At 53.7% G+C, this 25,222-nt stretch overlaps 4 protein-coding genes across 4 annotated transcripts; 3 read left to right on the forward strand and 1 right to left on the reverse strand.

Moving 5' to 3' along the window:
- The first annotated feature begins 5,694 nt into the window (after positions 1 to 5,694).
- On the forward strand, positions 5,695 to 7,544 carry JUNB (JunB proto-oncogene, AP-1 transcription factor subunit). Its single transcript, XM_053585068.1, has one exon. It carries the CDS (start codon positions 5,989 to 5,991, stop codon positions 7,030 to 7,032), a length of 1,044 nt encoding a protein of 347 aa, XP_053441043.1. The 5' UTR covers positions 5,695 to 5,988; the 3' UTR covers positions 7,033 to 7,544.
- A 2,356-nt stretch (positions 7,545 to 9,900) lies between these two features.
- Positions 9,901 to 15,144, reverse strand: PRDX2 (peroxiredoxin 2). The gene is made up of 6 exons (XM_053585075.1): positions 14,998 to 15,144; positions 14,399 to 14,510; positions 14,152 to 14,305; positions 13,441 to 13,563; positions 13,165 to 13,295; positions 9,901 to 10,205 (listed from the first exon to the last, which is right to left on the reverse strand). The coding sequence occupies exons 2-6, from the start codon at positions 14,499 to 14,501 to the stop codon at positions 10,120 to 10,122; spliced, it is 597 nt and encodes a 198-aa protein (XP_053441050.1). The 5' UTR covers positions 14,502 to 14,510; positions 14,998 to 15,144; the 3' UTR covers positions 9,901 to 10,119.
- A 174-nt stretch (positions 15,145 to 15,318) lies between these two features.
- Positions 15,319 to 17,737, forward strand: THSD8 (thrombospondin type 1 domain containing 8). The gene is made up of 3 exons (XM_053585084.1): positions 15,319 to 15,469; positions 16,608 to 16,813; positions 17,607 to 17,737. Exons 1-2 carry the CDS (start codon positions 15,322 to 15,324, stop codon positions 16,805 to 16,807), a joined length of 348 nt encoding a protein of 115 aa, XP_053441059.1. The 5' UTR covers positions 15,319 to 15,321; the 3' UTR covers positions 16,808 to 16,813; positions 17,607 to 17,737.
- A 111-nt stretch (positions 17,738 to 17,848) lies between these two features.
- Positions 17,849 to 24,857, forward strand: RNASEH2A (ribonuclease H2 subunit A). Its single transcript, XM_053585071.1, has 8 exons — positions 17,849 to 17,989; positions 18,162 to 18,233; positions 18,348 to 18,474; positions 18,577 to 18,664; positions 21,480 to 21,617; positions 21,730 to 21,817; positions 22,674 to 22,797; positions 22,907 to 24,857. The coding sequence occupies exons 1-8, from the start codon at positions 17,863 to 17,865 to the stop codon at positions 23,043 to 23,045; spliced, it is 903 nt and encodes a 300-aa protein (XP_053441046.1). The 5' UTR covers positions 17,849 to 17,862; the 3' UTR covers positions 23,046 to 24,857.
- Positions 24,858 to 25,222: the final 365 nt, after the last annotated feature.

Below are 25,222 nucleotides of genomic sequence, written 5' to 3' on the forward strand. Positions count from 1 at the left end.
ATGACAGGCCAGAAACACACAGGCAGAACAGACATAGAACTGTGCATCAAACACAAGCAGACACATGCATCTTGATGGACTTAGGAGGGATAGTTACTTTTGGCACAAGCACCCTGAGGGCCCCACAAGGGAAGGCAACACATGCACACACAAATGCACATGCAGGATCCCCAACTCAAGAAGATACTCAGAGGCAAGAGAGACGAACATAAGCTTGTGCACAGAGAAGACATGTACATGCTATGACTGAGAGCCCAGTCACTCCACCCCCACTACGATTGCACACACATTGGAGGTTTTCCAAGGACCACCAAGATGTACTTCCTCACCAGGAACACAGAAATGTTGGAGCTGCCAATAGATTGGGCAGATGCAGACAGACAAACTGACACATTCACAGATACAATCTGGCCAGACAGTCACACCCAGGGGGACACTAATAAACATATTGGCATGGACACCTTGACATAACCCGGTAACACTCGCATGCAGGCGCATGCACAGAGACCAGCCACAGAGCTCTCTCTAAAACACACACATACACACAAATCAGCCACAGAACACACACAGGCAAGCCACAGACCTCACACAGACTTCACACACACACACATGCCAGCCACAGACCTCTTCTCCCTCATGCGCGCACACACAGACCTCTCACAGATTGTACACACACACATACAGGCAAGCCACAGATCTCACACACACAAATATATGTATACACTAAACAGAAATAGGTTGGCCATATGAACTCCAAAACAACCTACATGAATGTGTATAGGCCAGATACATGCAACCGATCCCATAGGACACACACACACACACACTTACCCTCATGCATATGCACAAAGCAGGACAGAACCTTTCACAGATAGGTCCCACATCCTGGCAAGGTTGGGCCAACACACACACATGGACTGAGACAGGCCTCATGCACAATCACAGGCCAGCCACACACTTGGTCCCCAGGACCTTGCTATGGTTTGGTCGGGGGGACATTGGACTCCCAACCTGTCTCTGCCACCCTGCCAAGATCCGGGCACTTCCCTAAACATCACCCCTACTTCCCTCCCTCCCTGCTATGTGCCACTTCCCCTAAGAGGCCCAGCTCAGCAGCCTCAGCTCCTGCTAGGGTGTCAGCCTGCTTTCTCACCAGGTCCCCTGTCACTGTCACAGGGGCACCCAGGTCTCTGTGCCCCCCAAGACACATAAGTGTCAAGGACAGCAGCAGCTTCCTGGGAAACCTCCCCCATGCCCAGCCAAGTCAGCCTGGACAGGAAGAATCTCCCCTTTCTGCTTCCAAGAAAACCCAGTAGCTTCCTCTCAGGTGAGGGGATGAGGGACCCCCAAACCACAGAGGTGGGAGAGGGAAGTGGCGGGCAGGCTAGGAGTTCCTGGGGGGGGGGGGGAGGGCTCCTGTGATTCTCAGCCTCTTCCTGCCCAGCCACCAGTCCACACCCAGGGGCAGGGACGCAGGAGGCTGGGTGCTGTGACTTGTGGGTTCTTGCCCAGGCCTGCCCACTGGCTGACTCACGGGCAGCCCCCGGCCCAGTTTCCTGGTGAGGGCCCCACCAGTAAGTGGGGCCAGCAGGGAGGGTGGGTCACCAGGCTATTTATAAGAAGGAGAAGTCCCTCATGCCAAGGCCAAAAGCCCCATAGAGACTTGCAGGTGGGGGTGGATGAACTTCCTCCTTATCCTGCCCCCAGCCCCCTGGGATGTCAGAGTCAGACTGGGCACCAACTGCTCAATGCTCAGCCAGACGCTGGTCTACAGCACAGGCCTGAACCATACCCAGCTGCCAGGCTGGGTGCTCCAGCCAGGCAGGGGAGGGGGCTACCCTCGCACCCTCCTCATGGACAGGCCTGGCGCCAGTGGGGCGGCATGAGGGGGTGGTGCCCAGGCCACAAAGGTGAGACTGGCAGGGGCCTGGAACCAGCTGTACCAGCTTGGCTGGGCCCCCGCCCTCCCTGGATGGCCCAATCCCCACCCCCTGCTTAAACACCCATGCAAAGTACATGAAGCAATCCCACTCCAACATGCTGGCCAGCCCACAAAGACCAGTGCCCACTCCCTGTGCCCACTTCCAATTTCCATTTTTCTCCAAGTTAAAGGAGACCCTTCGCAAATGGGCCTGCAGAACTTGGCAAGCATTTGGTACTGCATAAAGTCAGTCTATTGTGATTACCCACAGTATAGTGGCTAATGCTCTGAACCAGGCAGCTGGAGTTATACCTTTGGGACACCTGGCAAGTTCCTTAGTTGCCTGTGCCTCAGTTTTCCATCTGTTAAATGGGGATCCAGACTGGGAGTCACATCTGTAATTTCAGTATTTGGGAGGCTGAGGCAGGAGGATTGCTTGAATCCAGGAGTTTGGGACAAGCATGGGCAACATACAGAGACCTGCCAGGCTGGGTTTTTACCAAAAAAAAAGTGGGGGGGAATCTCAATAGTGTGCATTTTACTGTTTGTTCAAAGCAGCCAATGATTTATTTATTTATTTTTTTTTTTTGGTAGAGACAGAGTCTCACTTTATGGCCCTCGGTAGAGTGCCGTGGCCACACACAGCTCACAGCAACCTCCAACTCCTGGGCTTAAGCGATTCTCTTGCCTCAGCCTCCCAAGCAGCTGGGACTACAGGCGCCCACCACAACGCCCGGCTATTTTTTGGTTGCAGTTTGGCCGGGGCCGGGTTTGAACCTGCCACCCTCAGTATATGGGGCTGGCGCCCTACCTACTGAGCCACAGGCGCCGCCCAGCCAATGATTTATTTTATGTAAACCACTTAGAAGAGTACCTGGCTCACATATAAGTGTTAGCTATTAAAATAATAATTATTTCTCAGCCTGTCTGCCTATCTTAAGTGTCTCTGCATCTCACTGTCTGTCTGCATGACGCTAACCCTGAACCCATTTGTCTCTCTGGACATCCCTCCCTGCTGTGTGCCCTTGCTACCTACCATACACCCACTCTTCTTTCTTCAGCCCTTGCCCTCCCTCTGGACCCTCTCTGGGACTCCCCTGTGGCATGATCAGCTTTGGCATTGTGACAGACTTACTGTGGCCTCCTGGCCCGTGGGACCTACAAATTGGCTGCTCAAGGTGCTACCCTCCAGCCTGTCCTTCCCAGCCCCCACAAGGCTGTCCACTGCGCCCCCGCGGGCCAGCCAGATGTCAGCTGCAGTTATTAGCCTGGGCCGGAGACACAGGCCTGGCAGTGTGCCCGCCAGACTTAGCAGTCTTTGGAATCTCCCTTGAGTCTGGGGCTGGGGAGAACCATTCAAGCAAGGGGAACAGGGAAGGGGACATTTAGGGGTCACCAGAACCCACCAAAGACGAGATGCCCCCAACTTCTGGGATCTTCCTCCACAAAGCGGCTGCTCTGCTGGACTTCCCCTTACCCCCATATAGCTCAGTTTCTTTTTTGCCTGTTTCATTTTCCTTCTCTCCTCTGCACTTTGTGAGCTCTGTGCTGCCTCACAGAGCTCGTCCACCAGCCTTTCTCTACCCTACAGAAATTTCCATCTCTGAGAAGGCAGAGGCCTGGGAAGCTGAGAAAGAGAGACTGGGTTTGTCACCTCTTGTTCTGGTGGCTCATACCCAAATAGCTTAGAAGCCTCACCATTTAAACCTCCACCTAGCCTTTCCTGCGGAAGGGGCTTTGGGTTTCAGGTCCTTTCTGATTAGGGGAGAAACTCTGGGGAGGGAAAGGGAGTCCTTTCTGGGTAAGATCCAGGGGACCCTCAGACTAAAACAAGAGTGGGGCTCCTGAACCACAAGAGTGAGGGAGGGGTACCTTCAACTCCTAGTGGTGTGGAGGAAGGAGCTTCAGACCTCCTTGCAGAAGGGAAAGGCACCCCCACCTGAGGGAGTAGGCAGTAGACTTGCCAGCCAGCTTAGGCGCCAGGGGTGCCTGGAGGCATCGGCACGCCCCCTCCACGCCCGGTTCGTCCAGGGGCGAAGTCCGACCCAGGCCCGCGGGCAGGCGGGGACCTGCCGGGCTGGGTCGGGCCGGGTTGGGCCTGGCAGGACGCAGTCCCAGAGTGGCAGGGCGGGGTCAGGCCAGGAGGCCGTGGGGGCCCCGGGGGCGGCGGTCCGGGCTGGTCGGGACTAGCCATCCGGGGGCCCGGGCGCGCCCTGGGACCTGGCAGATACTCCGGCTCCCGGCTCCTAGCCCCAGGACAGCTCTGGTCCCACCCCTTCCTGTGCCCTAATATGGGCGTCGGGGAGAGACTCCAGGGGCCGCCCTGCCCCCAGTCCAGCCGGCGGGCTCCCGCCTGTTGCCATAGTGACCAGGCCCAGCTCTGCGCTAGTCCCCCTGCATCAGGCCAATGGAACAGTCCCCAGGCTCCCCGCCTGGCAGTTCACTGCGATCGCCACAGGCGGAACCATTGCTTGGGGGGAGAGGACAGTGGGTGGAGGCCTCTGCGGCTGGGCTGGCTGGAAGCACCCGGGCCTCCGCCCGGATCGCAAGCTGAGGTTCCTCTTCAGAGGTGCAGGATGCAGCTGGACCCAGGGCGGGGCTCACTGTCCCATAGGATCCTTGTGACGGAGTCAGGCCGGGCTCCTGCTCCCGGGGCTATTGCTACACTTCCTGTCCTGGTGTGCTCTTTCTTCAGCCTGTTTCAAAGGAAGGGAGTGGAGTTAGGCGACCGCACCCGGGCCATCGGGCTGGGTCCAGATTCCAGTAGCCGACACAGTGTCGAGCAAGCCCAGGGTCACTTGGAGAGGGTTTTGAGTTGGGGGATAGAGTATACAGGTACTTAGGAAGTCACCTACGAGGGTGAGCGCTAGTCATGGAAGATACAACAGTTCGGGTCCCCAAGATCTTCAAAGCCCCCTCCTCACGTCTCAACTGGGTATTCTCCTGCCAATGTCCTCAGCTCCGAAGGAGTGTTCTACCCTTCTACCTATTTCCTCTGGGCTTTGCAGAAGACCCTAGTGATCCCCAAACTCTAACAGACATCCCCATCTTCTACCCTACATATTTATTCTGATCACTGTACCTCAGGGCACTTACTGTGTACTTATCTAGATTTCCTTAATTCCTTCTTCCCCCTAATGAGGGGGATGCTCAGACTCTCCTCTGGACATCGGGACCCCTTCTTATTTCCTGCTTAATTTGCCCTGTAGCCCCGCCCCCTGAAGCCTTTTGATCTCTCCCTTCCTCCCTCCTTGAAAATTCCGATCCCTCAACCTCACTGGGCCTGGGACCACCAGTCAATTCCTGGGTCATGTGTCTCCTTACCCCTCCCAACTTACCCTGCTTAAGAATCTATTTCCTACTTTGGGGGGTGTGTGTGTGTTCACAGTGTATTGTCAGCCTTTCAACCCCTCTTGCAGGCCCTTCCGTGTACACCCTGGGAACATCCCACTTGCTCTGTACCAAGTCTTGGTATCCATCCTATTGTACTCTGCGGAGCTCATCGCCCTCCCTGAAACCCCTCACTCATGCCTTGGAACCCTCAGAACCTCCTTCCACCGTATCCCGAGGTCCCTTGAACCCCTCCCCCTGCAGTCCTGTCGAGCCACTGGGCCCGTGGCCGCTGTTTACAAGGACACGCGCTTCCTGACAGTGACGTGAGCCGCCTCCTCCCCTTCCCCACGCTTGAGAAGGGGGGCGCAGGGGCCCGGCTCTGGCGGCGGCCAATCCGAGCGCACTTCCGCAGCTGACAACGCAAGTATAAAGGCGTGTGGCTCTGGCTGAGCGGCTGGGACCTTGAGGGCGGCCAGGCCAGTATTGGAGCCATCTGGGAGTGGGGAGCTGGAGGAAGCGACGCCAAGAAAGCGAGGGCGCCAGAGAGGGCGAGAGGGGCTTGGGGAGCCGGACACATCTTTCGCTCACAGCTGCCCGCTAGCTGCTCCCAGCGGGTGCCAGCCCCTGAGAACGCACGAGCAGACACCCAGTCCCGCCAGACACCGCGCCGCTCGCCGCAGCCAGGCCCGGGGTGGCCTCGGAGGGACCCTCCCCAGACCGCCCGGGCCGCCCGGATGTGCACTAAAATGGAACAGCCCTTCTACCACGACGACTCATACCCAGCGACGGGATATGGCCGGGCCCCTGGCAGCCTCTCTCTACACGACTACAAACTCCTGAAACCGAGCCTGGCGCTCAACCTGGCCGACCCCTATCGGAGTCTCAAGGCGCCCGGAGCGCGGGGCCCAGGCCCGGAGGGCAGTGGTGGCGGCAGCTACTTTTCCGGTCAGGGATCGGACACGGGCGCGTCGCTCAAGCTTGCCTCATCGGAACTGGAGCGCCTAATCGTCCCCAACAGCAACGGCGTGATCACGACGACGCCCACACCCCCAGGACAGTACTTTTACCCCCGCGGCGGTGGCAGCGGCGGAGGTGCAGGGGGTACAGGGGGCGGTGTCACAGAGGAGCAGGAGGGCTTTGCTGACGGCTTTGTCAAAGCTCTGGACGACCTGCACAAGATGAACCACGTGACACCCCCCAACGTGTCCCTGGGCGCCAGCGGGGGGCCCCCAGCCGGGCCCGGGGGCGTCTACGGCGGCCCGGAGCCTCCTCCCGTCTACACCAACCTCAGCAGCTACTCCCCAGCTTCTGCGTCCTCGGGAAGCGCCGGAGCTGCCGTCGGGACCGGGAGCTCATACCCGACGGCCACCATCAGCTACCTCCCTCACGCGCCGCCCTTCGCGGGCGGCCATCCGGCACAGTTAGGCTTAGGCCGTAGCGCCTCCACCTTCAAGGAGGAACCGCAGACGGTGCCAGAGGCGCGCAGTCGCGATGCCACGCCGCCTGTATCCCCCATCAACATGGAAGACCAGGAGCGCATCAAAGTGGAGCGCAAACGGCTGCGGAACCGGTTGGCGGCCACTAAGTGCCGGAAGCGGAAGCTGGAGCGCATCGCGCGCCTGGAGGACAAGGTGAAGACACTCAAGGCCGAGAACGCCGGGCTGTCGAGTACTGCCGGCCTCCTCCGGGAGCAGGTGGCCCAGCTCAAACAGAAGGTCATGACCCATGTCAGCAACGGCTGCCAGCTGCTGCTCGGGGTCAAGGGACATGCTTTCTGAGCGCCTACCCTCCTCTCCTTACGGACACCCCAAGCCTGGACGGCTGGGCGCATGCCTCCCACTGGGGGCAAAGAGGCAGACGGTGGGCATCTGCCGTGGGGCTTTGGGGCGCCGCAAAACACACTGGACTCTGGCCCGCTCGCTCTGCGCCCAGTCCTTCCATCTCGACGTTTACAAGTCCCCACCCGGTTCCACGTTTTTTTGTATGTTTTTTCTGCTGGAAACAGACTAGATTCATATTGAATATAATATATTTGTGTATTTAACAGGGAGGGGAAGAGGGGGCGATCGCGGCGGAGCTGGCCCCGCCGCCCTGGTACTCGAACCCCCGGGGACATTGGGGAGGGCACCCCCGCCCCCGCCCTCCCCCCTCTGCACCTTAGTGTGGAGAAGAAACACGCACTTGGTCTCTAAAGAGTTTAAGATGTGTTCGTGTGTGTGTGTGTGCGTTTGTTGTTCTGACTTTTTATTGAATCTATTTAAGTAAAAAAAAAAAAAAATGGTTATTAATTTCTGTTGTCTTTTTTTCCAAGCCGAGCGGGCGGAGGGAGGAAAGCCCTGTACTTCCGCCCCCCCTTCATTGCTGTTTGTGCCTTGCTCCTGTACGTGTTCCCACCCTCACCCTCGCCAGCTCTGTTTAGGCATCTTGTGGTTTCAGCCAGGGAGTCCAAGTCCACTGATCTCCTGGGTTCGAAGGTACCCGCGTGGGACGCTGTCCAGTCGCCCAGTAACCCAGGGACCGCGACCCAAAGCGAGACGCAAGTGCGCAGACGCGGCCCCGCCCGCCCTCTCGCACCGGGGCTTTCCCCGCTGACGCAGCGGAAGAGTTGCCCATATATGGGCCGATTCTGCCCAGTGACGCGACTGCGGTCTCTGGGCAGATTCCGGGAATCCCCTCCCCCGCTCTGCCGGGCAGGGCCGGGGCGCCGGGAAGGGGGTTGGGATTTTCCCGAGCGGGCGGCTTCTCGGGCCCGGAAAGCCCCAGGCTTGGGTCCAGAGCGCCCGCGGTGGGCGGGACGCACTCCCAGGCTCCGGGAGCCACCCCCATGCCTCCCTACCCAGGCCGGCGCCTGGGCCCCGGCGCGCCCACGCCCCCTGCGTCTGACCCAAGCCGGACTCAGGGTTGCTGCTACCTTTGCGTCGTTGTTGACGCGAACCCCTCCCCCGCCAGGAAGGGCGGTGCCCGCCTGCCAAGTTTCCCCACCCCGGTGCCAGGCCCAAAGCGGGGCGACTGCCAGGTCTGGTCCTGCCGGGTCGGCTTCTCCGGCCTCTGGGCGCCGCCCCAGTCTTGGCGCAGGGCTCCCTCCCCCAAACCTAGGAATTATGGGTCGTGGGGGCAGGACGTGGTTGGTACGTCCCATGGGTTCTGGCCGGCCTCGGAGCTGGAAGCCCTCAAAACAGCTGAGAAAAACAGGCGGAGAAGCCAAGCCAAAGACACTTCATGAATTAATTTATAAAATCCTGAACCACCAGGCCCTGGAGACACAGCCTAGACCACTGCAAACAGACAATAAACAAGGAGGTGGTGGGTAAGTGCTAGGAAGAGAAGAAAAAAGTCCAGGTGGTAGTGAGGGGGCAAGGGGAGGCTGCCTTGCAGGAAGGAATAGGAGCATAGACCTGTAATGAGGCAACTTTCCAAAAGATTTGAATGATTGAAAGTCCTGAGAAGTGGGTAACAGGAAGTGCAAAGTTCCTGTGGCCAGAACAATATCAACTTAGGAAAGAACAGCAAGAAGCCAGTGTATCTGGAAATGAAGTGAACCACGACAGAATGGATAAAGTCGACAGTGATTAGGCAGTGGCCTGGGAGGAGTATAGATTAAATTCCCAAGGAGAAGTGTGTGGTTAGAGGAAAATAGGCTGGGTAGAGATATTAATTGTTGGTCTCTGGATTAAATGAAAATTATCAGCTGTCTTTTGAAAGGAAATAGGGATTCAGAGTGGTAAAGCCACTTGCCACTAGCCACTTCTAGGCTAACCCTCACCCCTCGTTTCAGCCTGGGATAGGACAGTGCTCACAACAGGAACTGCACATGGCTTAGACCCTTAGGCTTGGTTCTGCTCTTAGGACTAAGTTTCCACCCTCTTCCCTGTATACTGGATTTAGCTGGATTCCTTGCAGCCCCAGGAAGCCATCCTAGTAACTGGGGACTCCACAGGGGCTGGACTCTGAGCTTCACATATTTTATCTTCTTTAACTTCCATGGGGATTTGGGTGTGTAGTTCTTGTTTGTTTTTGAGACAGACTGTTATTACGTTGCCCTGGGTAGAGTGCCGTAGCATCACAGCAACCTCAAACTCTTGGGCTTAAGCGATTCTTTTTGTCTCAACCTCCCAAGTAGCTGGGACTATAGGAGCCCGCCACAACGCCCGGCTATTTTTGTTGTTGTTTTCATTGTTGTTTAGCAGGCCCGGACCTGTTCAAACCCACCAGCCCTGGTGTATGTGGCCGGCGCCCTAACCACTGATGATCAGTTTTTTTTTGTTGTTGTTGCAGTTTGCGCGGGCCGGGTTTGAACCTGCCACCCTCGGTATATGGGGCCGGGGCCCTACTCACTGAGTCACAGGCACCACCCGATGATCAGTTTTTAAATGGCATTTGAACCCAGGCTGGCTGATGGCAGAGTGTAGGTGCTGCCTTGCGCCGCCAGGCTTCAAGATTGTAGGGTATCCAGGGACATGCTCCCTGCAAGGGGCAAACACCCTTCCCCTTGGAAGCTGTCTTCAGGCCAGAGTTAAGTAAGCAGTGTGCATGGGGCAAGGCTACCACCTTGTGGTGAACAAAAGTAAGTACAGCGTCATTTTCTCAGAACAGAGCGGAGAGCAGGGGCAGGACGCCAGGACAAAGCACACCAAAACAGACTCACATCTGTCCCTACTATTTTATTGATTACTTCGGCCTGTGCCAGGCTGGATGGAGTCACTATTCTCCAGCTTCCAGGTGGAGCCATGAGAAGACCTTGGCCTAGCCTCCAGGGATTGTGGAGTTTGGAGGGGCAGGTCCAGCCTTTTCTGGCTCAGCCCAGGGAACCCAGCTAGGATTACGCATAGGGGCCAAGAGCACAAGGTCACTCTCCGTCCGCCAGCCTAGTTGTGCTTAGAGAAATATTCCTTGCTGTCATCCACGTTGGGCTTGATTGTGTCACTGCCTGGCTTCCAGCCAGCGGGACAGACTGTGGGAAGACACAGCCCCATAGTCAAGGTGAGGGGTAAGCAAGGGAAAACAAGAGTCTGAGTTGCATGAGGTCCAGGCTTAAGAACTTGCATATTGGGCGGCGCCTGTGGCTCAGTGAGTAGGGCGCCAGCCCCATATACCGAGGGTGGTGGGTTCCAATAGGCCCTACCCAAACCAAAACAAATAGCCAGGCGTTGTGGCGGGCGCCTGTAGTCCCAGCTACTGGGGAGGTTGAGGCAAGAGAATCACCTAAGCCCAGGAGCTGGAGGTTGCTGTGAGTTGTGACGCCAAGTGGTGACAAAGTAAGACTGTCTCTAAAAACAGAAAAAAAGAATTTGCAGGGGCGGCGCCTGTGGCTCAAGGAGTAGGGTACCGATCCCATATGCTGGAGGTGGCGGGTTCAAACCCAGCCAGGCCAAAAACCACAAAAAAAAAAAAAACAAAAAACTTGCATATTGGGAGAATCCCTCTAAGGGTAGCAGGAGTGTTTTTTTTTTTTTGCGGTTTTTGGCCGGGGCTGGGTTTGTGGGTTTGAACCCCCCACCTCCAGCATATGGGGCTGGACCCCTACTCCTTTGAGCCACAGGCGCTGCCCAGGAGTGTGTGTGTGTGTGTGTGTGTGTGTGTGTGTGTGTTGTTTTTTTTTTTTTTTTAAAGAGACAGAGTCACTTTGTTGCCCTCCACAGAGTACCATGGCATCACAGCTCACAGCAGCCTCCAACTCGTGGGCTTAGGTGATTCTCTTGCCACAGCCTCCCGAGTAGCTGGGACTACTGGCACCCACCACAATGCCCAGCTAAGGAGTATTTTCTAGTTGACATTTTTCCAGCTTTTACCTTTTTTGTTTTTTTTGGAGACAGGGTCTCTCTCTTTTGCCTGGGCAAGCATGTAGTGGCATAATCCTAGCTCACTGCAACCTCAAACTCCTGGGCTCAAGCAATCCTCCTGCCTCAGCCTCCTTAGCAGCTGGGCCTACAGGTTCACACCTCCACACCCAGCATAATTTTCTTATTTTTTGTAGAAATGAGGTCTTCCTATGTTATCCAGGCTGAACTCAAACTTCTGGCCTCCACTGATCCTCCCACCTCACAAAGTGCTGGTGTTAGAGGTGTGAGCCACTGTGCCCACCATTCTTTAATTTCTTTTTAGATCCTTTAATCCCACCTTTCCCCTTCAACCTCAGCCCTACTGGAGTTTGTCACACACACACACACACACACACACACACACAAAGGCTTGGCACCCATGGCCAAGTGCACTCACAGCCTTTTTTTTTTTTTTTTTTTTTGTAGAGACAGAGTCACACTTTTATGGCCCTCGGTAGAGTGGTTACGGCACCAGCCACATACACCAAAGTTGGTGGGTTCAAACCCAGCCCGGGCCAGCTAAAACAACAATGACAACTGCAAAAAAAAAAAAAAAATAGTCGGTGGGCAGCGCCTGTGGCTCAAGGAGTAGGGCGCTGGTCCCATATGCCAGAGGTGGCGGGTTCAAACCCAGCCCCGGCCAAAAGCCACACACACACACAAAAAAAATAGTCGGGCGTTGTGGCAGGTGCCTTTAGTCCCAGCTACTGGGGAAGCTGAGGCAAGAGAATCGCTTAAGCCCGAGAGTTTTAGGTTGCTGTGAGCTGTGATACCACAGCACTCTACTGAGGGTGACATAGTAGGATTCTGTCTCAAAAAAAAAAAACAAAAACAAAAACAAAATACAGAGTCTTAACTTTGTCACCCCCGGTAGAGTACATGGCATCACAGCTCACAGCAACCTCAAAACTCTTGGGCTTAAGCGATTCTCTTGCCTCAGCCTCCTGATTAGCTGGGACTATGCCTGAACTCACAGGTTTGAGACCAGCCTGAGCCAGAGCAAGACCATATCCCTAAAAATAGCCAGGCCTTGTGGCAGGCTCCTGTAGTCCCAGCTACTGGGGAGGCTGAGGCAAGAGAATCGCTTAAGCCCAAGAGTTTGAGGTTGGTGTGAGCTGTGAAGCCATAGAACTCTACAGAGGGTGACCAAGTGAGACTCTGTCTCAAAAAAAAAAAGGCTGGGCGGCGCCTGTGGCTCAGTTGGTAAGGCGCCAGCCCCATATACCGAGGGTGGTGGGTTCAAACCCAGCCCCGGCCAAACTGCAACCAAAAAATAGCTGGGCGTTGTGGCGGGTGCCTGTAGTCCCAGCTACTCGGGAGGCTGAGGCAAGAGAATCACTTAGGCCCAGGAGTTGGAGGTTGCTGTGAGCTGTGTGAGGCCACGGCACTCTACCGAGGGCCATAAAAGTGTGACTCTGTCTCTACAAAAAAAAAAAAAAAAGGCTGTGAGTGCACTTGCACCTGGTGGCTCAGGCATTCGGGGAGGCCAAGGTGGGCAGATCACCTGAGTTCACAAGTTCGAGACCAGCCTGAGTTACAGTAGAGACCTTGTCTCTAAAAATAGTCGGGTATTGTGGTGGGTGCCTGTAGTCCCAGCTACTTGGGAGGCTGAGGCAAGAGAATTGCTTTAGCCCAAGAGTCTGAAGTTGCTGTGAGCTGTGACACTAAAGCACTCCACCAGGAGGTGACAAAGTGAGAATCTGTCTCCAAAAAAAAAGCCTGGGTGGCGCCTGTGGCTCAAGGAGTAGGGCGCCGGTCCCATATGCCAGAGGTGGTGGGTTCAAACCCAGCCCCGGCCAAAAACCAAAAAAAAAAAAAAAGCCTATAGTCAGACCCTCTCCTCCATAAGAGAAGGTACTCTGATCCAACTAACATTATTCAAGCCTGACTTGGGACATGCATTTCAAATGCCTTCTATGTATCAATGGTATCTCCCAGCTCCCCAACCTGTGTACTGGGGTATCCTCCACCAGACCAGAAACTTCCCTGAGGTGCTAACATCCATCCTGGGTAATAGGGCAGGCAGTGAATGTTCGTATAAGTGACAGAGGGGCTGAGTATGTATACATGTGAACACATGTATCTGCTCACCTTCCCCATGCTCATCAGTGTACTGGAAGGCCTGGACCAATCGCAGAGCCTCATCCACGGAGCGCCCCACAGGCAAATCATTAACAGTGATCTGACGAAGGACACCCTTGCCATCGATGATAAAGAGACCCCTGAAGACATCAGCATTCACAGTGAGGAGCTGGGTGGGTCCCATTATCAGGGCCAGAGAAGAGACCACTATAGGGCTGGGGGTCCCAGAGTGGTCTTATCCTGCAGATGGGGCCTCCCTGAGCTGGACTGAGGGTCTCATAGTACCTGTAGGCAATGCCTTCATCTTCTTTGAGCACGCCATAATCGTGAGACAAGCTTCTAGTCACATCAGCAAGCAGAGGGATATTTAAGGGGCCTAGGCCTCCCTCCTTCCGGGGGGTGTTGATCCTGGAGGTGGAAAAACTGGGTTGGGACCTCGTAATGCCTAGCACAGTACAGTTTTCACCCTGTGGGCCCTAGTGTGATAAGGACTGGAGGCAAGAGATAGAGGCTTTAGAGCAGGACCCTGGAAACCCCACCCACCCCACCCTGGGGTGGGTGCAAGGGCTGTTTCTCCACAGCTGGGAAGACTAGTTAGAGGGCTGCAGCTCACACTAAGTGGCTTCACATGTGCTGGTGACCACTGTCATCACTTAGGCTGTATTAAGAGTCTCCATCCTCCTCTGACTATGTCATGGGGCCCAGCCCTTCACAACCATGAACTGGAGTTTCTACTTTTGTGAAATAGGGCAGCAGAGCCTTCCTCCTGAGAACTGAGATAAAGCATCTGCAATTCTATGTGCCATGCAACATAGTTGCCAAATACTAATTACTGTCATCAGTTCAGGGCTTGGGTGTCAATATACATTCTTTTCGGATGAAGAAAGGGAGGCCCGGAGTTGGAGCAATGGCTGTCCACAAAGCCACACAGCTCAGATTCTATGGTAAGGGTTTAGCTACATATTCCCTCCCTTTCTTCGCGGCTCCCACTCATACCAAGCCAGATGGGTGAACTGAGAGTCCACAGAGACCCCCAGCACCTCGCAGCCCAGCTTCCGGAAGTCTTCAGCATGATCGCTGAAAGCTATGATCTCCGTGGGGCACACGAAAGTGAAGTCCAGCGGGTAGAAAAAGAGGACAAGGTATTTCCCTGGGGAGGAAGGAAATGGAAGAGTAGTTAGGACTCAGCCCCTCTAACGCGTGGGCCCCACCCTCAGCACGGCCAACTCCAGGTGGCCCTTACCTTTGTAGTCTGTCAGTTTCACCTCCTTAAAAGCGCCATCCACCACAGCTGTGGCTTTAAAGTCAGGGGCAGGCTTGCCGACGTGAGCGTTGCCGGAGGACATAACTGAAAGCTGAGACCCCAGCCCGGTCAGAGTGCCAAGAAAGACCTTTTGTTCTCCCTTTCCAAGGTCACGCGGCGTGCTGGGCCTGGTTACTGAGTCTGAATGGCGGAGACGACAGCACTAACCCTCCCCCTCCCGGTGTGAGGTTTACGCGGCCCGGAGGCTGCCAGAAACCCACTGGCTGCCAGAAACCCACTCTCCTCACCAGAGCGTGAGTGACCCAGGCGCTGCCACCAGCATCCTATTAGCGAGTCAGCCAGAGCGTGGTGGCGCAAGCCCCGAGTCCAGAAGGAGAAAGCAAGGCCCCCGCGAGCAGGGGGCGGGGAGCCCGGCGATCCGGCCTGTAAGCCATGGCGGTGGCCTCAGTTTCCCCCTCAAGGACAAATGAGGCCACTACGGCATATGGAAAACAAAGGCGGCCGGCGATGAGGTCAGCATAGGGCTGGAACTGCTGGAAGAGAGGACTCCCCAGCCAAGTGCACTGGTGTGTCCATACCTGCGTGGGCAGAGACCGGACACCCGGACGACCAGACACGTAGACCCGCGTTCTCAGCGCCAAGTGCGCCCTAGGCTGCCCAGCCTTTTAGGCGCGGCCGGAACCAAGACGCGCAGGGCGCGGGGGGAGCGGATGGAGCGGCCGGGTCCACTGCGCCTGCGACAGGGGAAGCCGAGCGGCCCGGTCTATGCGTCTGCGGACGGCTGGGGTAGACGAGCAGCCGCAGGCCCAGATCACTGCATAGGCCCGCGGGGGTAGTGTGGGCTCCACGGACTCCGCGCGCGACTCTGTCTTGGAGCGCTTGAGGGGCGGTTGGAGTCAGGCATGGCCCGGAGCCAGGCGGCGCTGCTGCTGCTGCCTCTGATGCTCCGGCTGCTGGCTACCCCTGCCCAATTCTCCCTGGACTACCAGTACTTCGGCCAGCAGGGCGAAGGTGACACCTGGGAGCAGCTGAGGCAGCAGCGACAAAAGGGTAAGCTACAAGTGGCGAGGATGGTGCTGGAAGGTGCCTCGTTGCCCTACTTCGCCAGCTGGCTGCAAACACACTCTCCTCCAAGGGACTTCAAATCTCTGCCTATCCCTGCACTGGGCAGCATCTCTTTGGGCTGGTTACTTTTGTCTGAGGCTCAGTTTATTACTCATCTGTAAATTAAAAAAAAAAAAAATACTGCCTTTAAGCTGCTCACAGGGGAAGAGGGGGGGGTGGTGACAGGCAATAAAAACCCACCAAAGGGGACATCTCCATAAACTCATGGATAGGTGCTAGGAAAGGCTGAGACAGAATGAAGGGGATGGATCAGCTTGCAAAGTCAGAGAGGCCAGGCCAAAGAAGATAAGCAACTCTTGCAACAGGAACGACAAGCAAAAGCCCAAAACAAAAAGATCTGATGAAACAGCACACCAGGGAGAGGGACCAGTAAGTGCCAAGGCCTAAAGGCCTGACAGAGGAAGGGAAAGAAACCAGTAAAATGTGACAGAGACCTGACTAGAGATGGAACAAAGGATGTCAAGGCTTTATGAGCTGTAAAGTTAGGATAACACTTGTCTGGAAGGGGAGTAGAGAGATTCAGTGAACAGTACTGTAAAGACCTTCCAGTGAGTCCTCAAGAAGTTGTAGCTGATTTAAATAAGTGATCGTAGTTGTTTTTGTTTTACATGCTAGCACAGTGCCAGGGGATTTAAGGACCTGTATTATGTTAATTGTGTTATTTAATCTACCACCTGACAGCCCTGTTGGCCAAATGGTGGCTGTATACACAAAGATCATGTCCCTGAAGACAGGAGTCTGCTTTGGGTGGTGGGCACCACAGGTGTTCTGCTCCACTCCCAAATGGGCAGGCTGGCATAGATTGGAAGTGTCAATTTGCAGTCCCTCTAGGCCACACACCAGATGTGTGAGCTTAGAAGGGTAGCTTACTCTCTCTAGATCTGTTTTCTACCTAACACTAATAGAAAGATTAAAATGGGATAAGCTGTGGCAGGTGCCAGGCGCGGAGGCAAAGTTCAGCAAATATGACCTGTTGTTATTTGTTAGTATGTTTGTCCTTTTCCCTAGAAAGGTCCCTTCCATCCCCTTCATGTGGGTCTTCATCTAGGCCCTCTATTTCTAGAGGTGGAGAACTCCATCCTTGGCCCATGGGGAAAGTGGCGCTGTCTCTGTGACTTGGGCAAGCAGGAGCGCAGCCGCCAGGTGGTAGGCACAGCTCCTGGACCTGTGTTCATGGACCGTGAGAACCTGATCCAGGTACGGCCCTGTCGGCAACAAGATTGTACATCGTGCAAGCCGATGGACTGCGACTGGAGGCCCTGAGCCCGGGTAAGACAATGGCGCAGAGGAGGCTGGTCAGGTCGACTGGCAGGTCCCTGGCCCAGAGTCCCAGCTGGGCCGGGAAAGAGGAAAAGCAGTGGGTGTGAGGGGAGGATGGGAAAGGGAGAAATGGGACCTTAAGTCTAGGTAGGACTTGAGGCTGGTGAGGGAGAAGCAAACTGAGTCAAAAGAAGTGAGCCCCTTCCTTTATCCGATATCTGAGGATAAAGGAAGAAAAGGAGGGAAGGGGAGTGAGCCTGATGATGGGCTGAAACCACAGGCAGAAAACTTGAGCTCCGCTGAACCCAGGGAATAGGAGAGGTACGGTGAGAGGAGTGGAAGGGTCTGGGGAGCGTGAGCCTCGGAAAGATGGGGAGAGTGGGAGTAAGATGTAGGGGTGAGGATGGGATGAAACCTGAGTTGAGAGGAATGAGCTGCATGGTGGAGGTGGACGGAGACCCCAGCAGAAGTCTGCAAAGGTCTGGAATCTCCACTGCGGGTAAGAGACGCTTGGCCTCAATGAGAGAGGGAGTTGGAAGCATAATCCTGGTGGGTTTGGGAGTCCTAGGGAGCGACCAGAGGAAGGAGTTTGGGCCTGAGTCCAAGGGAAGCGGGGATACCTATTCCAGGGGGCTTAAATGCCTGGAGGTGCAGGGACCGTGAGTAAAGGGCCAGAACCCAGGTGGTGAACAGGGACCCAAGGATAAGGAGACCAGTGTACTGGGAGTGTAGGTGTATTTGACCTTCTAGGCCCTCCAACAGCTGAGTTTGTGTCCGGTTCCATTCCCTCTCTTCCCAACAGCCTGGGCTGGTGGGGCCTCAGGGCCTCAGGACCTTGCGGAGAGACCCCGCCCACCCGAGTCCTCGGAGGCAGCTTCGGACAGCCGCCCTTGCAGACTACAAGTCCCAGGAGGCAGCGCGGTGTTGTCGGCTCAAATGACGAAGACGGCGGGAGAGGCTAGGGCGTATCTGCTCGCTGATTGGTCTAGAACGAGCACAGCTGCGGGGCCCGCGGAAAAAGCGTGCCAGGACCTGCTTCTGTAGACCTTGGGGGCGGCATGGATCTCAGCGAGCTGGAGAATGACAATACCGGCCGCTGTCGCCTGAATTCGCCGGTGCCCTCAGTGTGCCTCAAGGAGCCTTGCGTCCTGGGCGTCGATGAAGCGGGCCGGGGTCCTGTGTTGGGTGCGTCCCCAGGGCCAGGGGCAGGGTCGTGTTACGGGGGAAGCAAGTAGCACTGAAATGGGAGGCAAGGGAGGGGATGGGCATGTGATGCCCATGGCTTCAGGGGCGGCAGCTTTCATGGGCTTCTTGGTTGAAGTCTCACCCCCGGAAATTCGATGCCTCTCCTCTCCAGGCCCAATGGTCTATGCCATCTGTTATTGCCCTCTGTTCCACCTCGCAGATCTGGAAGCCCTGAAAGTGGCAGGTAAGCCTGGGGTGTACGTCTGGGGAAGGGGTTTCTGGGCATGTGCAGAGGCAAATGAGAACTGGAGGGGGCAGGAACTAGGAGCTGCACCCCTTCTCTCAACTTTCCTCCCAGACTCAAAAACCCTGTCGGAGAGTGAGCGGAACAGGCTCTTTGCGAAAATAGAGGAAGACGGGGACTTTGTGGGCTGGGCACTGGACGTGCTGTCTCCAAACCTCATCTCTACCAGCATGCTTGGCCGGTGAGGGGTTCCTGGGAGGAGCTGTGAGTAGGGGCAGCTGGCATGGGCTGGCGCTGGCTCTGTGCTTAGAATGGGGTTAACTGGGCTCTGTTCCTACTCCAGGGTCAAATACAACCTGAACTCCCTGTCCCATGATACAGCTACTGCGCTGATACAGTATGCATTGGACAAGGGCGTGAAAGTCTCCCAGGTGAGTTAACTCTTGGATTTCCCCCCATTTGATCATCACAGGATAAAATGGCAAAAAAGCACAATGAGCAGATTCAGAGCCAGATACCTCTGGAGTGCCTCAGGTATATTCATTGCTGCCGTTGATTTCTTATTCCTGTGAGCCCCACCAAGGACCATGGTGTAAGCCCCCAGCCCTATCTCTGTCTAATCTCTACCCGTATCCTAAAGGCTCAGCATTCTGAACAAATCTCTCATCTGTCTACCTCCCCACAGCCTCTGTCCTAGCAGGGCATCCCCTTCTCCCTGGATACCCACTCAGCTTCCTCTCTGCCCCCACCAAGCCCCATCCCATTCAATCTGCTCCACGCACAGCAGCAGATGGCTATCATTATTATTATTATTATTCATTTATTTATTTATTTTGAGACAGAGTCTCACTGTGTTGCCCTTGATAGAGTGCTGTGGCATCACAGCTCACAGCAACCTCCAGCTCTTGGGCTTAGGTGATTCTCTTGTCTCAGCCTCCGGAATAGCTGGGACTACAGGCGCCTGCCAAAATGCCTGGCTATTTTTTTGTTGCAGTTTGGCCGGGGCAGGTTCGAACCCGGTACCCTCAGTATATGGGGTCACTGCCCTACCCACTGAGCCACAGGTGCCGCCCCAGATGGTTATATTTTTGAAATGTAAATTTTTTTTTTTTTTTTTTTATAGAGACAGAGTCTTACTTTATTGCCCTTGGTAGACTGCTGTGGCATCACACAGCTCACAGCAACCTCCAACTCATGGGCCTAGGAGATTCTCTTGCCTCAGCCTCCTGAGTAGTTGGGACTACAGGTACCCACCACAATGCCTGGCTATTTTTTTGTTGCAATTCGGCTAGGGTTGCTTTTGAACCCGCCACCCTCAGTATATGGGGCTGGCGCCCTACCCACTGAGTCATGGGTGCTGTGCAATGAAATGTAAATCTTGACATTTAATTTTCTGATCACAGTAGATTTTCACAGTAGAAATTACATTGGGAAAATTCACAGCCAAATGGATGAGAGTGCGATTAAATTACCCGAGGAAAACATAAACCAGCATTGCATCCAGTGCTCAGAGTCAAAGAACAAAATGTATTGAGAGAAGAGGGGAAGTAAATTCGAAATAGGGATTGTAGCAGGGGAGGCCTTGCTGAGGAGGTGGCTAAAGCCCAGTCCTGAAATACACAGCTGGTAATATAGTGACTGGGGTAGACAGACATGAGCCCCAACCTTAGGGGTTCAAGGCCTAGGGTGGGGAGAAAGATGGTGAGCTGGCAAACAAAGCTGAAAATAATAACTGCTGCAGAGACAGTACTTGCCTCCAGCAGTTCCTTGACCTCATTTCTTTCCTCCAGCCCTAGGCCTTCATACTACTATCCAGCATTGTCAAGGTGGTCCACCTGAGGGCCTTTGTACTGGCTGTTCCCACTGCCTTGAGGACTCTCCTAGATCCCCATACTGTTCATTTCATTATCTCTCCTTCAAGCCTTTATTCAAATATCACCACCTTGAGAGAGATCCTCCCTGAACCTTCCTCAGCACCATTAAAAAAAAAACAAATTTTTTTTTTTTTTTTGAGACAGAGTCTCACTTTGTCATGCTCAGTAGAGTGCTATGCTGTCATAGCTCACAGTAACCTCAAACTCTTGGCTCAAGTGATTCTCTTGCCTCAGCCTCCCAAGTAGCGGGGACTACAGGCACCCACCACAATACACAGCTAGCACCAGTAATCATCCCTGTAATCCCAGGACTTTGGGAGGCTGAGGCAGGAGGATTGCTTGAGGTCAGAAGTTCAAGACCAGCCTGGGCAACATAGTGAGATCCCTTTGCTAAAAAATAAGAAAAAAAGAAAAACAGGTATGGCAGGGCAGCCTGGTGTTCCAGCTATTCTAGAGGCTGAGACAGGGGCATGGCTTAAGCCTAGGAGTTCGAGGCTGCAGCTAGCTGTGATCATGCCACTATACTCTAGGGCAACAAAGTGAGACCCTAATTTCTTTTTTTTTTTTTTTTTTTGAGACAGAGTCTCACTATGTTGCCCTAGGTAGAGTGCTATAGCATCACAGCTCACAACAACCCCAAACTCCTTAAGTAATTCTCTTGCCTCAGCCTCCCAGTAGCTGGGACTACAGGCACCCGCCACAATGCAAGGCTGTATTTTGTTGTGGTTCTTGTTTAGCTGGCCTGGGCTGGGTTCAAACCTGCCAGCCTCGGTGTAGGTGACTGGTGCTGTACCCACTCTGCTACTGGTGCCGAGCCAAGACTATATCTCCTTTAAAATATTACTTAAATGGGATGGCACTTCTGGCTCAAAGGAGTAGGGTGCTGGCCCCATATGCCGGAGGTGGCAGGTTCAAACCCAGCCCTGGCCAAAACTGCAAAAAATAAAAATAAAATAAGTTGTGCTTTAAAAAAAAATTAATTAATTAAATGAAATAAAATCAGAATCCTTCCCAACTCTCCCCTATTCTTTCTCATCCTTTCTCTTGCCTGTGACCTCACCAAGGTTTCTACTCCACAAAGGCAGGCATTTTTGTCTAGTGTGTTTGCTGCCTTGTCTTTAGCACCTAGAATGTCATCTGGTATGCCATAGGTGCTCGTAGATGAACCTGTCTTAGAATGAATGCAGCACGACCAGAGAAAGCCTGTGTGGGAGGTGACATTTGAGCTGAGACCCTTGATAGAAAGATCCAGCCTGGCATGATCTGTGAGAAGAATATTCCAGCTAGCAAGTGCCAAGGCTGTGAGACTGGATCATTGGCACACTTGTTTTTCTAGATGTTTGTTGAAGGAATATATTTGTTGCCATGGCAGGTGTTTGTAGACACAGTGGGGATGCCAGAAACATACCAGAAGCGGCTGCAGCAGTGCTTTCCTGGGATCAAGGTGACAGTAAAGGCCAAAGCAGATGCTTTGTACTCTGTGGTTAGTGCTGCCAGCATCTGTGCAAAGGTCAGCCCCCTTCTCTCCATCTTCACCATGGGCATCTCAGCATCCCCCTGGGCAGGGGACACACATCACTGCTATGGGGGAGAGAGATTGCAAGTGTTTATGCTGTCCACAGGTGGCTCGTGACCAGGCCGTGAGGAACTGGCAGTTTGTGGAAAGACTGCAGGACTTTGATGCGGATTATGGCTCAGGCTATCCCAATGGTGAGCAGCTGGTAGTCGGCCTGCCTCTGGAGCTGCTCTGAGGCAGAAACCGTGGTAATAACATTGACATCACCAGGAATGAGCTTTTTCTGAGATTTCCTAACTTGTGGTCAAAGTGAGAGACTGAAATACAAAGTGGGCTTTTGTTAAGGGGAAGGGAACAGGAATGGAGGGCACTTACACATGTCTAGTGATCTTACCTTGAATTCATTGTATTTGCCTCAACATGAGGCTCAGTCTCCTTGGTTGTAAAGTAGGAATAATTGTGTAGCCCCCAAACTACTGTGTGTGCACACGTGTGCACACACACACACACACGGGCAGATTTCAAGATTTAATGGAACTTCCTGGTCCTTCTGAGGCCCAGGGAGAGGCTGGCGATTGGGTGGGGCCACATAGCAAGTCTGTGAACTCAGGTGAGACCAAAGTAGGGAAAACAGGCCCAGGCCAAAGGCAGTTTTGGCATCATGCAGTGTTTAAGTGGCTAGTACATGCCAGGCAGGGCTGATCCCTGGGGATACAGCAGAGAGCAAGATAAAGACTTCTTTGTCCCCAGAGAACTCCTGACTATGTGGAGAGGATGGGCATTAACTTGATGCCAGCAAATGTTGGTTTAATGACTGCACTAAACAGGAGTCAGGGAGATGTCTCAGAGGCATTTACCTTAAACTGCACCTTGAGCAACTCCTGACCAGGTGAGAGTGGGAGGGATCTACCTGTGTAAAGGTCCTGGAAGGTGCCTCAGACGGCAGCAAGCACCTCCAGTAGTCAGGAGAAACCCTTAGACAAGTGTGGCCAGGAGCTTGGACATTATGGTGTGGCTCAGGGGCTGTCATGGTTGTCCATCCCACCCCAGATCCCAAGACGAAAGCGTGGTTGAAGAAACATGTGGAACCTGTCTTCGGCTTTCCCCAGTTTGTCCGGTTCAGTTGGCGCACAGCTATGGCTGTCCTGGAGAAGGAGGCAGAAGATGTTGTGTGGTAGGTATCCCAAGGGTGCAGTGGGCAGGGACAGTGGCCACAGCTCAGCTTTGTCTGGCAGGGCCACTCCCCTTGGAAGTGGTCATTGTCCACCATTTCTCTCCCACAGGGAGGACTCAACAGTAGGAGACCAGGAGAGTGCTGGGAGGATCACCTCCTACTTCCTTAATGAAGGCCCTCGAACCTGCCTCCGTGTCCCTCACCGGTACTTCTATGAGCGTGGCCTAGAGTCAGCCACCACCCTCTAGGAGCCAGCCTATACTTCTAGCTGCCTTCCAGCAGGTGATTAAAAGTGTTTAAAGAAGAGTGGAGGTTGTACTTGGGGGCAGGGACAGGGTGGGACATGCTGTGCAGCTGGACTCAGCTATTGCCTTTTGGAATTTAAACAGGGCATTAGTTGAATGATTTTGATTTGGTTTTATTTTTGAAATACATGACATAATTATATGACACAACATTAGAGAGGCAGAAGCAAGAGGATCACTTGAGGCTTGGCGCTAGTAGCTTAGTGATCAGGGTGCTGGCCACATGCCCCAGGGCTGGTGGGTTCAAATGCAGCCCAGGTCAGCTATAAAACAACAGTGGCAACAACAAAAAAATAGCCAGGCGTTGTGGCTGGTGCCTGTAGTCCCAGCTGCTTGGGAGGCTGAGGCAAGAGAATCACTTAAGCCCAAGAGTTTGAGGATGCTATCAGCTGTGTGCCACAAGGGTGACATAGTAACATTGTCTCAAAAAAAAAAAAATGATCACTTGAGGCCAGGAGTTTAAGACAAGTTGGTCAATATAGTGAGAACCCCATCTTCTAAAAAAAAAAATTTAAATTTTAGCCGAGCATGGTGGTGCATGTGTATAGTCCCAGCTACTCAGGAGGCTGAGGTGGGGAAATAGCTTGAGCCCAGGAGTTCATGGCTGCATTGAGCTATGATAGTGCCACTGCATTCCAACATGGGTGACAGAGAGAACCTGTTTGTTAAAAAATAAAAACCAGGCTCGGCACCTGTGGCTCAAGCGGCTAAGGCGCCAGCCACATACATACACCTGAGCTGGCAGGTTCAAATCCAGCCCGGGCCTGCCAAACAACAATGACGGTTGCAACCAAAAAATAGCCGGGAGTTGTGGTGGGCACCTGTAGTCCCAGCTACTTGGGAGGCGGAGACAGGAGACTCGCTTGAGCCCAGGAGTTTGAGGTTGCTGTGAGCTATGATCTATCCAGGGCAACATCTTGAGGCTCTGTCTCAAAAATAAATAAATAGGGCGATGCCTGTGGCTCAAGGAGTAGGGCGCCGGTCCCATATGCTGGAGGTGGCGGGTTCAAACCCAGCCCCGGCCAAAAAAAAAATCACAAAAATAAATAAATAAATAAAAATAAAAACCAGGTGGCACCTGTGGCTCAAAGGAGTAGGGCGCCGGCCTCATATACCAGAGGTGGTGGATTCAAACCCGGCCCTGGCCAAAAACTGCAAAATAAATAAATAAATAAATAAATAAATGCCAAAAAAGCACATTGAGAAGCTTCCCTTTCATTCTGCCACTACCCCCCAGCTCACTGGTGGGCTTAACCTGTGCCTTCTGAGTCATTCTGGAGATAACTTGGTTTGTTATAAACATAGATGCATATATACATACACTCATTCTTAAAGTTTTTTGTTTTTTTTTTTTGTAGAGACAGAGTCTCACATTGTGGCCCTCAGTAGAGTGCCATGGCATCACACAGCTCACAGCAACCTCCAACTCCTGGGCTTAAGGGATTCTTTTGCCTCAGCTTCCCGAGTAGCTGGGACTACAGGCGCCCGCTACAACACCCAGCAATTTTTTTGGTTGCAGTTCAGCCGGGGCCGGGTTTGAACCCGCCACCCTTGGTATATGGGGCCGGCGCCTTACCGACTGAGCCACAGGCGCCACCCAAAGTTTTTTGTTTTTGTAGTGGAAGCAAAGTGTACCCTAGACAGTGCATCTAACTCTTTTTACCAAATATACCTTGGGGATAATTCCAAGGTATAATAGGCTAAAGATTTGCCTTATTACTTTTACTCTTGCAGAGTCCTTCATTGTTTGACTGTCCTGTAGTTTATTTTATTCCTCCTGATAGATTGTTAAATAAACTACAGATTGTCACCAAGTTTCTTATTAAAAAAGATAAGGCAAGGCATGACTGGGGTATTTCATTGTTTCTTGTGGACAGATTTGGAGACTAAATTCATAGAAGTAGACTTGTTGGGTTACAGGATCTGTATGTTTATAATTTGGAGACATATTGCCAAATTCTACATGGTGACTTATACCATATGGCTTCCCATCAGCAACATAGGTGAGCACTTGTTTCCCCTTTGGCCTTGCCAGCAGCAGGAAAAGTGTTGTTTTTTTTTGAGACAGCGTCTCACTTTGTCGCCCTCAGTAGAATGCTGTAACGTCACAGCTCACAGCA

Source organism: Nycticebus coucang, chromosome 3, assembly GCF_027406575.1.
Source record: "Nycticebus coucang isolate mNycCou1 chromosome 3, mNycCou1.pri, whole genome shotgun sequence".
NCBI classification, from domain to species: Eukaryota; Metazoa; Chordata; class Mammalia; order Primates; family Lorisidae; genus Nycticebus; species Nycticebus coucang.